At 43.4% G+C, this 14,320-nt stretch overlaps 1 protein-coding gene across 4 annotated transcripts in view; it reads right to left on the bottom strand.

The window, feature by feature from the left end:
* Positions 1-485: 485 nt before the first annotated feature.
* The window catches only part of BLVRA (biliverdin reductase A), a 32,852-nt gene continuing 19,017 nt past the window's right edge, over positions 486-14,320 (bottom strand). For 3 of the 4 annotated variants that reach the window (XM_037382738.1, XM_037382741.1, XM_037382740.1), the window contains 6 exons: positions 13,841-13,968; positions 11,984-12,103; positions 11,267-11,364; positions 9,748-9,855; positions 8,838-9,009; positions 486-3,126 (listed from right to left, as the gene is read on the bottom strand). In XM_037382738.1, coding sequence (XP_037238635.1) covers positions 2,853-3,126; positions 8,838-9,009; positions 9,748-9,855; positions 11,267-11,364; positions 11,984-12,103; positions 13,841-13,968 — 900 coding nt within the window. In that variant the 3' untranslated portion in view covers positions 486-2,852. The remainder of the gene's footprint in view (positions 3,127-8,837; positions 9,010-9,747; positions 9,856-11,266; positions 11,365-11,983; positions 12,104-13,840; positions 13,969-14,320) is intronic. The other variant, XM_037382739.1, reaches the window with a different exon arrangement.

Here is a 14,320-nt window from a genome sequence, read left to right as displayed (position 1 = left end):
TGCCTTGCTTCAGGCTATGCCAAACACTATCTGAAAAACTCTTCCAATAGTGTTTCTGCTATGACAAAGCAGTTTATTAAAACCAGGAGAACACCCATTTCAATACCTGTTTCAGATTCTACTTAGCAGATTCTACAATGTTGCTCAAATGCACCAGTTGTTGAATGGGAAACTGGAAGCATACGGCCGAGATTTAGACTTGTCTGTACTCCTGGGCAGGAGTCAGAGGGGACCAGAGGGGCAGGAATTTTGTGGGAGGGCTCAGGAATTGAGATAAGGGGACAAACCCCACCACACTTGTATTCAAAACTTGGAAACAGAAGGAGGAGACAGCTGAGGACTTTAGGATAATATCACAGCCTGTAGTTGCTGGCAGGATTTCACAGGGCTCGGGGAGTGAAAGGGGGTAAAAGAACCAGCTGGGACAGAGCCACTTTCAGCACAGGCAATGGCAACAGCTAATGAAGGACAACAGGAACTGAAAGGAATCATTAAGAACTCCGACATTTTATTGGCGAGTTTGACATCTGGTTAAACGATGTGTACGTTTGAAGCTTGACATCCAGTAGCTCTCGTATACAAACCACCACGGTACAGCACAGCAAATTCAGAGGGCTGAAGGAAAAGTCATTTCAATGCTGCAAGCTCCCAGGAGCAGGGCAGGCAGCTGCAGGCGAGCAGGTTAGCTGGGAGGGATGGGAGGGGGATGGGGGGACAGCGCAAGACACCCAGCTCTAGGCATCTGCCTTCCCTAGCTCAAATTAACCAGCTAATTTCTCCAGGCGCGCTCCATAGAAACAAGCTTCTCCAGAGGGTGATTCACTGCACGCTGTTACACTGCTGCTCTGCAGAGCTCCTGTGAATCTCTTCCCTGTTTCTTTGAGGAATACTGCTCTTGCCAGCAACTGCAGTGTGCCCGGGGAGACGTGGTGGCTAATTTTGATTATCCTACAGATGGGGAGTAGGAATCTCCCTTTCCTTTGCCCTCCCTCCTCAGCTACCCATGGTGAATTAGCATGTAAACAAGTGGTGTTCACCCCATGTTCACAGCTGAGGAGTTAGTCGAGAAACAGAATCTCGCATGTGCTGTCATACACAGCAGATAAACATACACAGCAGATTCTCATTTCAGTTGCATCCCAGATGGACTTTTTGCACTGTACCACAAACCCAGTTTTTCCCCTCATACAGCAGCAGATCTGCCCAGGCAATGCCCGTCACATCGGTAATGAAGTCCCCGGGAATGCTCAGTAAGGTGCCCATTTGGGCTGACACACGTGTGATCCGCCTGCATGGATGTGCCGCCAGCCCACATGGGTTTCAATCCATTGCAGCCAATAGGAAGATTGTCACTTATTTTAACAGGTAGATCTAAACAAATTTCACATGCAGAATTGATTAACTTACCAAGCTCCAGTTGCTCCTAAAAAATTGGGGAAAAAAAACAGTCTTTCCTTCCCTGTTTCCAACTAACTGAGCTGTATCCAGCTTCTGTATTAACATGAAAGGAAGACTTTTTTCCCATCAATACTGACTGGCTGTATTTATGTATACATTCACAACATATATGCTCCTTTATTAAAAAACTGCCCAAGTCATAACATGGAAAAGAAATGATGGTTCTGTGTCTGAAAGAACAATGGCACAGACTGAAGTCTGCCGCTATATTAGTATAGCACGGACAGATGCTGTAATTAGAAAGTGAGAGGCAAAGAGAGGAGCTGTTCATAGTTTTGCATGCTGGTTAGTCTTCTCGTAAAACTAAAACGCTTCTTTAGGGAAGTGATAGTCTTCATACATGACCCTGAGACTACTGTAAAATGTTAAACCACAGGTGTCATACACCATAACCACACAACTATACTTGCAAAATGCTCCATTTTCTACAGTTCCATTCTAATTTTATCACTATTTCTAATTAATTCCACTGTTTCAAGGAGCACAGTAGTTATTTTTTTCTTAAAAGTTATTTTTAGCAGTAATCCATTCACATGCTGAATTAGATACAAAACATAAATGAAGGACAGCAATATGCTGCTCCAGTAAAAAAACAGAAAAATATTTAGATTCAGTAGAAAGCAGGCAGATGATGCATTAGTTTAATGTACTGTTTCAACCTCTGCTGGAAAGATTTCTGTGTTGGCACAGGACACCAGAGAAATTGAGTGAACTCAACATGGCAAGAGACAAGATTTTTCCTTCTATTGTGGTTTGATACCAATATAGATTCTATTTGAAGGTAGATGATCTCTAATATAAAAAAACAACCAAAACCCAAACCAAAACAACCCCCAATAAAACCAAACCAGCACCATAACTAACTAGAGCAAACACACAGAACAATTTGGGGCATCTGGAAGAAATGTCAGGACTGTGGTGGCACAAATTCTGCAGATCAAGAGGTGGAAGGCTTACCTAGAACTTCATTCTAGCTAATACTACATGAATATTACTAAACCAGACACGTCTCATTTTCAGATGTACCTAGAGGGAGAAAAAAAAAACAACGCAGGAGGAAAAATCATATCTAGTAATTGAAGTCCTCCAGGATATGCTCTCAGGGACATTTCCAAGCGAATCACAGGAAAGCTTGCTGCTGCTACGTTCCTCTCTGCCTGGAAGGACGGCAATGCGTCGGAGCAGGGTAACATTGCTTTTTTTCTGGCGCAAATCAGAAGGCATGGGGTATAGCCCAGGCTATCCAGCCTACCCAGAGAGCCTAGGAATCACAATTAGTCAGAAAGAAAGAAGAAAAAAAACCACCCAGAAACAGGAACTGCTTTCATGGCAACGGTGAGCTCTAGCACTACAGCTTTCCCGTCTGCCGCGTTCCTCCTTCCCTAAGAGCAGTTTCAGGAACAAATATTCTCCAGCTGTTCACAGTGCTGTTGGATCACCTCGGCAAGGTCAAGACACCGCAAAATTCGCCATTTCTCAGCAGCCAGCTCCTCCTTGGATACCTGGCCCAGCAGTTTTTTGGCAAAGAGGTTCTGATCCTGCATGAAAAGGCCCACAGCAGACCTTGGGGCTTGAGGGAAGTTCTCCATGCAACCACTTGTGAAACAGAAGTTGATTTTCTTTTCACGTCTCATCCCTGGTCCCCTTTCTTCAATCCAAGTCAGAGGTCTAGCATAGAGAAGCAGAGAAAAAGAAGTGTATTTATGAAGAAATGGAATCAACAGTTTCAGTTTATGATTATTTTTTTCTCAGCATTTACAGAAAATGCCCTAATAAATGCAGCATTTATAAATCTCAGTCATTGCATATTCAGGTAAGATGTTCTGACCAACATGCCTTGTGGTTACAGAGTTGAACACCAGGTAATAGTCTTAACTGCCACTGCTTCATGCCATGACCTTCAGCACACCATCTAAGGTCTCTCCAGCTTTGTCTTCCCTACGCACAAAGAAAAGCCAGCAACGTCTGGCCATCTCACAGGGAAGAGGGAAGTTTAATCAGTTTGTTTGCGGACTTGGATGACAAGTGCAGTTAAACATCCTAATACTTTGTGCATGACTCCACCACGGCTAAATTCACAAGACCCTCAATGTCTAGTCATTCTCCAGCAAGGATAAGTTTACATCACTTGGGGACATCACAATGACTCAGGCATTACTGCGTGAGCCGAACACCACTCCTTTAGGACACGCTGGACAGACAGCAAGTTCACGCATGCAGACACTAGTGTCCACACCCTCTGAACATTTCAAATACATTTCTTTCTCTTCACTGGGAGCACTAAGTTGATCTTGGAGATTACACCAGAAGATGTCAGTTTTGCCCGTTTCAGCCACACAGGCTCTCAGGCAGGTCTTTCTTAACCGGAGCAAAGTGCTGGCTTATGCTAACACGACAGCCACAGTCTCCAGGCCAAGCATTGGCAGTGGCATCTATCAACTCGCATAGCTCACAGGTCCTCACGCCTTCCTCCCCAGCTTCCCAGATGGGCCAAGGAAAGAGGAGCCATGGGACATGCTGCATAACTTCAGGGGTCTTAACAGACTTGCCGGCCCAAACCTGCAAATGCTTGCAGAGGCTTTGAAGAACGGCCCTCAGCACGGGACACAGCCACGACCCTCCTTTCCTGCTCTTTCACCAGCTGCCTAGAACTTGCCATTACCTTTCTGCAGCTCATTCATCAGCACTCGCTACTGCCTGTGTTTAGAGGATGCACATTATTTTTCTTACTTGGTTATTGATGGCCCCTCTACAGTCCTTTATGGCCCACTTTAGTCTGCCACTCACAAATTATGAGGGCATCAATAGCATGGAAGAATAAATTCTGTCTCCAAGTACTGCCTGTTAAATCTTCAACATCATTAGATCTGGAAAGAAAGTCCTTGTCAGTCTACCCTGAACACATTCTGCAGAGCACTCAGCTTAAGGATTCTGCACCTCTCATCTTTTATGCTTTAAGATCCAGTTTCTATATTCACATCATCGTATCAATTATTCTTTGCTCCCCTGTACTGCCACACATACCCCCTACAAATTAAGCATGGCCAGATTAACCTGAATGAACATAATAAAAAAACCCAAAAACTGGAGGGATGGCGGGGGGAAGACACAAATCACAGCCTTCAAGAACGCATTGAAAAAAATCCTCAGAGAATTAATAAATGCAAAAGACACCATGCACTTCAGGAAGTCCCAAGGCTGTGCTGCTGCAGGCCATGTCAGCTCTGTGTTTTCTGTGTTCTCATCCTCCTCCCCCGAGGTGGCAGCTGCAGACCTTGGCCAGAGGCAGGCCGGGGAGCAAGCTGGGGTTTGCCCTGACCTGACAGAGCCAGTTGTACCTTCTTATGGTAGCAAACCACCACAGAGGGGTTTCGGGCCACTGTTATTCAAAGCTGCTTTATCTCAGGTAGGCAGGTATGCAGAAACCACTGGGCAGGCACAGGCAAAGATCTCTACCATACAGCAGTGGAGGAGTCCACGATGCGATCCAAAACAAGCCATGTCAATGCAGGGGCACCTCCCTGGGGTGATCTAGAGCAGATGCACACCAATGATCAGGCTCGAGCATATACTTTCTTCTGCTCTAGCTTGGGGAAGCCACTGAACCAGAAGCACAATCATGCAGATTGGGCAAAATTTAATCAAAATGATTAAAATGACTGATTTAGATCAGTGAGCAGGAAAATGTTGGGTTTACTAATAGATTTATCTTCTTCTGCAATTGGATTTGTAGTTATTTTCCCAAAGAGAGGTCGATTCTACTTGATTTGGCAACCAAAATGTATTAACAACAACTTCTACACTAAAATTAGTCCCTTTTTTGCTATAAAAGATACATATTTTGCAAGCCTGCACATTATTTAAGCAATTTTGGAGCTTAAGAACCAGGTTTGTATTTGATGTCAGAAACTGTGAAGGGCTGCTGGTTTTTTAACAGATAATTTACCCATTTTCATTAAAGATTTTTATCAAAGTGTTATCTGGCTATGGATGCAGTTAGTTATCTAGAAGTGTTAGTAGTGTTACTTAGAAGCAACAAATGCAGCACTGCTGGCAGCTGAACAAAGCCACATTAAACATGTTGGACAGTAGAGAAGGGAAAGAAAGTTTAACTGAACGCCGACAAACCGCTTTTGTACTGCCTTTTTACAAAGCAAGCACTACCTGCAGTGAAGAAGCTACTAAGACTTCCTATGGTCATTCTGTCTTTCCAGATTCAGACTGGTGGAGCTCTCCTCGCTACATTTTATTCAGAGATTGGAAAAGACTCTGCTTTTCTGATTCTCTGTTTCCCCCAATAATGAGTGGTCCTAGCTGGACCGTGCTAGCTCAATAAACCAAAATGAAGCAAACACTCTTTGTACCTGCAGAAGAATTAAAGTGGTTTCATGCCTGAAAGAATTTTGGGTTCACTCAGCTTAATATTTTATGCAGCAGCTTCTGCAGAAAGCATGTATTAGATGATTTGTTATGCATGTTCAATGTGAAGCCATTATTAAACTTTTTAAGCTTAAATCTCAATAAAAACAATAAAATCATTTCAAATGTTTATTGCCAGAATATGTGTTCAGAAAGTGTCTTCAATTTCTTTTAAACATCTTCCTTTTCACACTTTGAAAATGCCAATATTTTTTATTTACCATGCAATCAAAAAGAGCCTACCTTACCTTGGCTGGGAATTAAGCAATTAGACCCTAACTCTAGTTAACATCAAGAGAGACATTGCCCATATCATTACCTCTCCAGCTCACACTAAAAATTCATTTTTGACATTTACTGAAATCAAGCTCTGTAATCCTGGGACAGGAACTGCAGTCCCAAACCAGCTGTGCTGTCAACAGAGGTTTGGCTTTGCCTGGATTGCTCAATGTTTTATCACAGAGAGGCTGTCAGCTCAACTGTCTTGGAAACACAACAGAGGCAGAGGTCATCTCGCAGAAAGCTCGGTGTCAGGCATTAACACACACCTCCAAAATCCACCCAGAGACAGACTATAGCCTTTGCACAAATCCCTGCTTAACAAGCAGGACGCAGGCTCCTGCATTTTGCACCTGCTGTATTTTCCAAGGCAGCAAATAGGCTGAATTAACCTGATTTCTCAAGGTTAGTGTATTCATGTATTTCGAAAAAGGATGGGATAGCTCTCAGGAAAGGTGCAGACCTTTCCCCATCCTTCAGCAATTTTGCAAATTAGAGCCATAACACCACCACCATTACCGCTGGGCCATAACTTCACCTGATGCAGTGGGCCAAACTCTCTGCCACCGTAACTCCACTGACGTCAGTGGGGGAAGGTCAGCAGGAAATATGGCCCTGCCACCGAACAGAACACAGGAACGCTATGTAACTTTCCAGCCAGCGTAAATTATCGCAGAGGCATAAAGCTGACAGTCCCCAAGGTCATTAAAACGCCCATGGTGACAAAACACTTACTGATCCGCACAAATAGATAGCAGTGGGCTAAGAAAAGCAGGTATCAGTTAGTGGTGTAGAGCAGGAAAACAGCAGGAATCCAGAAACAGTTCTGTGCCTAGCAAAAATCATATAGAGCAGCCAAGGACTACCTACGAGAAACGCTTAAGCCACCCGCTAGTTCCACCTGCTGGAATTAGTTCCAAATCTCATTCTGTATAGATCTTTACAGCTACTCGTGTTACTGGCAAATCGCTAAGCGGGTAAACAGAGCCTGTATACAGAGTTCTGTCCTCTCTCAACTGCATTTTAAAAGGAATTGGAAATGTTTTTTTATTTAAAGAGAGAGGAATCATTGCTAAGCCAAGATGCTAATCCCAGGATAAACTGCAGTGGGCTCTGTAGGACTGGCTGATAAAATGTTTAAATAGACCCACGGTGAAACTAACAGTTCAAACGAGCTCTGTATTCACTCCCAAAACAGCTAGTCCATAAGGTTATTACTTTTTTTAACTAAACACTTATCTAAAATTCTTAAAGAAGCAAGCATTCATGTTTGGTGGGTTTTTTCTTTTTTGTTGTTAGGTGGTTTGTTTTTTTTGTTTGCTTGTTTAAGTGTTCCAGCAGTATGTGTGCCACAAAGAAGGCTAATTTATTAAAAAGATAGGCCAGAACATTTTCCCACGGGGTCTTATTTTTCCCTGCTCTCCCTAGTCTTCTTGTACACCTCTTGTCATATGCCTGTGAGTGGGTCATCTGTCTCAGGAGGCAAAGCGTGTTATTTGGAAAAACAGGAAAAAAAAGGAGTGAAGGGAAAGGAACAAGTTGTCCCATCACCATTCCTGCCTCCTAGGAAACATAGAGAACTTGGGTAAATTCTCTGTACCTTTTCATGTCAGACAATTCTCAAGTTGCATCTATAGCATGCAGTAAACTGTCATCATGAGTAACTTCAACCTATCTGAAAGGACTTGACCTCAATGGGGATGTCCCAGAATGACCAAACCGGAGAGTTTCCGGCAAAATACACCACCAGGCTTTTGACCACGTTGAGTACTCAATCCACAATATGAAACACTGATGATTTACTTCATGGTCATCTAATATTTAAAAATATACTATTTCATAGCAAGGCCATTAAAAATACATTACTCGATAGCAAGGCTATTGTTATCATATAATAAAAGGGAGATCAAACTCATTATTATAAAATGCATCAAAAGAATTGTCTGCAAGAAAGTCATAGTGCAATGACTGGAAAAAATGACAAGTAATCCTGGCTGCTGGATTCTCACTCAAGTCTGACACACCCATGCAACAAAAACAAAAAGACAAGAAATGGGAAACAGGCTGTTGTCCTGCTCAGGGAGGGAATAAAAAAATTAAGGTAACTTCAGGACTGCATATTAGGCATTAATCAAGAGCAAGCTTTGTGTGTTGGACTTTCAATAGTTTATTATAATTCTGCTTGAAATGTGTAATTTTCTCTTAACTTCCAGCTAGTAATACATACTAGCACAAGCATGATAGTGCTATAAGCTAAGTATTATGCTTTTTCAAACTTTTTCGAACAGTCATCTTTGAAGGAAGGTTAGCTTTCAATGTACATGTAGCTAGTATGTCTGATACTAAAAAAATACGCTGCCTCTGAACAATTTTTTAGAGTGCAAGAGAAGGGTCTTTCAGTCCAGGGCATTGTAAAATGCTTTGTCGACCCATTCCTACGCCCAGACATGAGAAAAGAGCTTTTAAACGTCCTTTACGTTTAACGTGTTCTTCAGCAGACATTGTTTGGTGTGGCACTGTTACCATGATTCCTATAGGAAGCACTTTCAGGTCTGTTTCTCTTGTACGCTTTCCAGCCCGCATCCACCCAGTCTGCTTCCACAAGAGGAAGGGAGGATGCAGAACTCCTGCAGACAATACCTGAGGAGCCTGGTTCACCTGCTGCCACCGCCATTACTCACTTCTTGTTCGCAGTCTGAAAGTGAACAGTCATTCTGGAATAATTCTTATCCTTCTGCTTTTCTCTGGTGGCAGAGGTAACAGTGAGGTCTCCAAAGAGGTCAATCAGCCAGGTCAGTCGGGCAATTCCACTGAAAGCTGGGAATCCTGTTTTGTTTTCATCGAGGACACTACCTGGTGCAACAGCAACAGAAGGTATTGAGAAACAGGAAAGAGAACAATGCCCTCTGCATAGGAAAGGCTAAAGAAACTGGAGTTGCAGGCTTAAAGGCTGCGGTGTAGAAAGGCCACGAGAGGATGGACTGAGTAGGAAAGTCAACAAACATAGTCAACCTTGAAATGGCTCAACTGGTGAGCTATGACAGAGAAGGCTGTACAAAGTACATATACAGCAAACCCTTCAGGATGTGTTGAGGACAGAAGGGTCTACGTGGAGTCAATAAGGGAATAAAGTAGAGAGAAAACAATGGTTTGAAAATCTCTCCAATCTCTTCTGGGGCTAGGCACCAGTAAGGAAGACTAAAGGTCCCCACTACAAACTGGGACACTTCCTCAGAGCTCACCCTCCTCTCTGAGACCAACATGAGTAAGAAATTGGTCACTACCACCAAAGTACACAGGGGGTGAAGAAGTGCCCTCTCCTCCACACAAGGCATGGGCTTGTGCTCTCCACCAGACAGCAGGAAGAGATTAGCAAAGCAACAGTCCATGGAAGACAACCATTAAAGGCAAAGGTGTTTTCCAGACAGTTTTATAATGTCATGGAAATACCTAGAACAGATACCTGTGTCTTTAGTCAGTTTATAGACAGACTCTCATCTAAAAGGGCTGAATGAAGCCTGGAAAGACCGATGTCCCTGTGGAGCAGGCAGACAAATCCAGACGGACTTCGACTTCCTCACAGCTACTGACCTGTGAAATGCAATGTTCCCTTCACCAGGTCTTTCCCAGCCACCTCTTTTTTCAGCTGCTTGTACTCTTCCGTCAGAAGCTCAATGTGCTCCACATGGAGTATTTTACCTGCCATTAAAAAAAACAAATCAAAACAAAACAAACAACCACACCAAACATCAGGACAGGTGAAATAGGAGCTTCCTGAGTGAATCAAAGGCACATCTAGGCAGTAAAATAGCTTCACCAGCCACCAGTGGAAACTCAGTTAGAAATGTTCTCACACATGGCTGGCAAAATGATGTCATGAAGAAAATCAAACACCTGAGTTGAGGTGTCTATCTGGGTTAAGGATTTTCAGGAGACAACAAATAGAGAGACTGCAGGAACGGTAGCCACCATGTTTAACAGAAACCCTGTAGTGAAACCCAACACCCAGTTATGGCCGAAACATGAGTCTTCAAAGTAAAAGACTGATTAATTCTTGGACCCTTTCCCCTCACATTTCCTTGTTCTGCATTTTTCCTCCCAGGGTAGTAGGAAAGACAAAGGAGAGGGGAAAAAAAATAGCGTAATACCCAGACCCAGATTGTAACAATATGTTAAAGAGTACCTCCCTCCGTTGCAATTAATTGGGCTACTTGGGAACAGAGGCTATCTGATACTTGTTGAAAGTGGCCCTCATTCAATGTGTGTTTTTCTGGAAGGTTTCCAGGAGAGTCAGTTTAGGCTGCTGACAGTAACTACTGCTGCTTCAAGAGAAGAGGCATAAATTCTGCTTAATGGGAAGCCATTTGGCAAGCAACAAGGCACTAAGTGGTGTTGGTAGAGGAAAACAGCAAAGCAGAAATCCTATACCTCCGGTGTTTTAGGACAAAAGTGACAAAGGAAATTTTTAACAACTAGTGGTATAAATAGTGCAGCTTGTCCAAATGGTTTGTACTCTGCTCCTGCCCATCACTGTTCTTTTCCTTGCAGCCCATACATCCCCACCAGCCTCAACTGAACTGCCAGCTTCTGACCCTTGGCACTGCGATGATGGGACTACATGCTTTCTAGAAATAAAGAGATTTTGCTTAGAGACAAGCTGTCTTTCAGACAGGGATGCCTTGCTGGCCTACCATAGCACGAGAAGCTGTGTGTGACCAGCATCTCACAAATGCTGGAAGCTAGGGGAGCTGTTTCCAGTTTTATTTTCAGGGAGGGAGAGGACAGGGAAGTGCACAAGTCCAATGGCTACACTCATTAAGTGCTTTAGTATCACTGCAACAAAGCTTCCTTCTCTAACTGCATTCTCGGCGTCACCAGCAGAACCCAGCGCTTTGGTGAGGGCAAACGTGCCTTTCCCTTAGCGTCAACACTTGTGTGTTTATTTCCCCATTGGCACATTCTCAAATCCTAGACTGACACATTTCTGACACGGGCATACTCCCTTGTGCATCATGACTAATAGTAGACTGGAGCCCTGCCTTTGAGTGTGATGCTTTTGGTGCTACCCAACAGGTAATAACATCTACACCCTTGAGAACAAACGTGTTACCTTTCTGCTCAGCCATCTCCCAGAGCTCATGGGCCGCCTTAGCAGACAAAGCCATGGGGTACTCAACAAGGACATGCTTCCCAGCTTCTAAAAACATTCTGAAAAGGATACAAGATCAGTCTTTAAAAAGTGTATCATCAAAATCATCTCTCTCCACTGCGCAAGCTGCTTCTCATTCCCACAGTCAGCCCCACACGGAGAAACGCACAATGCAAACAAATAAGCGGCAAGTTTCCTAGCAAGGATGGTGTTGTGCTATATCACATATTTAAACACCAGGGTTTTAATTCTCCGTTTTCCACAGAATTCCTTCACTCACCTACAGCAAGTCGCTAAAACGCTGCAGCATTGGGCACTGTAATTTCTAACTTCCAGACACCTGAATGGCTGCAGTGGGGCACTGGAGTGCCCTTCCTCTAAATAATCTGAGAGGAAAGGCTTTAAATCCTGTTTTAAAGCTGCCTGTCCATCAAACACAGGCCTAGAGGCATGCAATTGGAATTACTTGGGAAATTAATTCATCTTAAAACCTACTCTCTTCCAGGGCTTATTGGGTGCTTTAGGGAATTTGCCATCATTCACTTCAGATTTCTAGTCTGGCAATCTATTCTCCAGTGTCTGCATCTTCTCCTGCAACAGCTTTACAACAGGTCTTCTATGCTTCTAAATTACAGGGGAAAGGCAGGGAAAAAGGGAAAAAACACCATCTCAAAATACCTGATGTTTTCTTCATGGCTTCTGTTCTCTGTGCTGATGAAGGCTGCATGGATCTCTTTGCTTCTTAGAGCATCTTCCAGGCTAATCTGCTTGGCCTCATTAATATTGCCGAAACTTCTCCTGTGTATTTAGCATAAATACAACCAGAGCATAACTATCACAGTCCTTTCTGCCCAACTGCATGGTGTACAGCAGCACTCAGAAATTGTTCTCATGGACCACTGTCTCACTGAGCTCAACAAAGCTAGAACAAAGGCAGCTTGTTATCCAGGAGGGGCATGAGCACTTACAGACAGAAATGGAGCACACAAAAGAACAAAACAGATGGGCCAGTGTGTGGGCAGGGGTATCAGGACAGAAACTGCCCTGCTATTGAAGTGTAAAGTGCTTTTGATTTTGGTGGGGGTTTTTGTTTTGGCGTTTTGTTTTTTAATAAGCATCATTACATACGAGTCTTTAAAAGAGTGAGCTGAAGGAGGACAGTGCTCCTGTGGGAAAACTTCTCCCCAGCATGGTGGGCAACACAGGCAAAAGCACTCAGGTTGTCAGGGCCACGTGCAACTACAAGTACCAACAAGCAGAGGAGGGACAAAGCAGATGCTTGGTTGTGACGGCTCACAGCTTGCAACACACACCCCATGTAGTGCTAAGCAGCAGGCTCTCTTGGCCACCACCCCGAGCACATCTCCACCTGCAAATGAAACACGCACAGTCCCCCCAGAAGCCCTTTGCATTAGTAAAGACTGGAGGAGACACCTTGAGAGGGTTAAGATAGGTGACAGAGGGTATGACGATAGGCCACAAGCAGGACTTGAAAGCAAAGACAGGTAATGTTTGCATGTGATTGGAATGCAGAGAGGATGGCAACATACCCGAGCAAGCTGTCTGTGAACTGTGCATTTCGACAGCACTGTTTCTCAACAGAAGTAGTGGAAACCCCATTTTCGGTGTTGTTCAAGGCCAGCTTGTAGCGCTAGCAAAGGCGTCAGGGAACTAAGAGTGTATTTGGCAGGGAGAAAACTGGATGACCTAATGGGTCCTTTCAGTCTCAAACTACCCTGACTGCATGATTTAAATATAGCTGGAAAAATACATTCACACAGTCTGAGATCCATGGATGTACTGCCTAACTATTTAAAACCTTTATGCCCTGCCGTTATGGAGCAGACAGTCTAGCAGGAATGCTCAGAGAGAGGTATACGTTACATTTCCACTGCTTCAACTCCAAGAGAAAAACTCTTGCTCTCTAAGAAGCAACCTTACTGTATGTACCAAATTATGGGATTTTCTTTAAAGACAACTACAGGTTCAGTACCTGGTTTAAAAAAAGAAAATTAGAATTTTATGATGAAGTTGCAGTGTTATGAGCTTTATAACGTGTTTTTGTAAAAAAAACTTTTTTAGAACAATGTAAAACTTCCTGTGTTTTTTAAACATTTCTGCAAATGCCATGTAGACGTCAGCTCATGAGTGTAATTATTGTCTGTACCATCCTAAACCTACAGAAAATTTCAGACACAATTGCTTTTTTTTTTTTTTAATCGCACAGATCCTACAGCGAGAACGTCTCATAGCTTTTATTTTAGTCATTTCTGCAAGGTATCTCACTATGGTAACCTATTTGTTCCCTCTTGCAAAGCTCTCTGTTCTCATTTCCTAGCTGCCACTCAGAATGACAGGCATATTTGCATAAACTTTCCTTTTTCAGACAGCCTTAATGATAAGAGAAATATTAGACTTCGGATATTCATCCCCTGCCGCCCTCAAATCATAGTCCTCCACATGGGAAGGCATGTGCACCAGACACAAGAAAAATTACAACATACATACTAAACATGCTGAGATTCCATTTCTAACCTGGATACAAATCCAAAGAGTTTCAAGTGCTCAGAAGGGCTGGAAGGCATCGGATTCATCAAGTCTCGGATTCGTGCTAAGCCAGCAATTCCAACTCCAACCACCACCGTCCCAAACATTTTGTTAACCTGACAAAAGGGAAAAAAAAAAAAAAGCAACATTTCTTGCTTCTTCAGAGGAGCAGCTGGGAGGGGAGTGAGAGGGTGGATTACTCTTGAACTCTGCTTTCATACAGCCAAACCTTAATCAGAAGTCAGCCAACAGCTAACAGAGATGTGATGCTACAGCCTACTGAGCTCACTCGCATCCCACTGAAAGGTGATCAAGCTGTTCAACCTGTCACAGGAGCGGCCTTGAGACTTGTATTTAACAGCTATTCTATCACACCTCCAGCACAAAGTTCTTAATTTCTGACTTGTATTTAACAGCTATTCTATCACACCTCCAGCACAAAGTTCTTCCTTTCCACAAATAGAAGGC

Source organism: Falco rusticolus, chromosome 4 (assembly GCF_015220075.1).
Source record: "Falco rusticolus isolate bFalRus1 chromosome 4, bFalRus1.pri, whole genome shotgun sequence".
Lineage (NCBI taxonomy): Eukaryota > Metazoa > Chordata > Aves > Falconiformes > Falconidae > Falco > Falco rusticolus.
The sequence above is the reverse complement of the archived record's forward strand: the minus strand, read 5'-3'. Positions and strand labels throughout refer to the sequence as shown.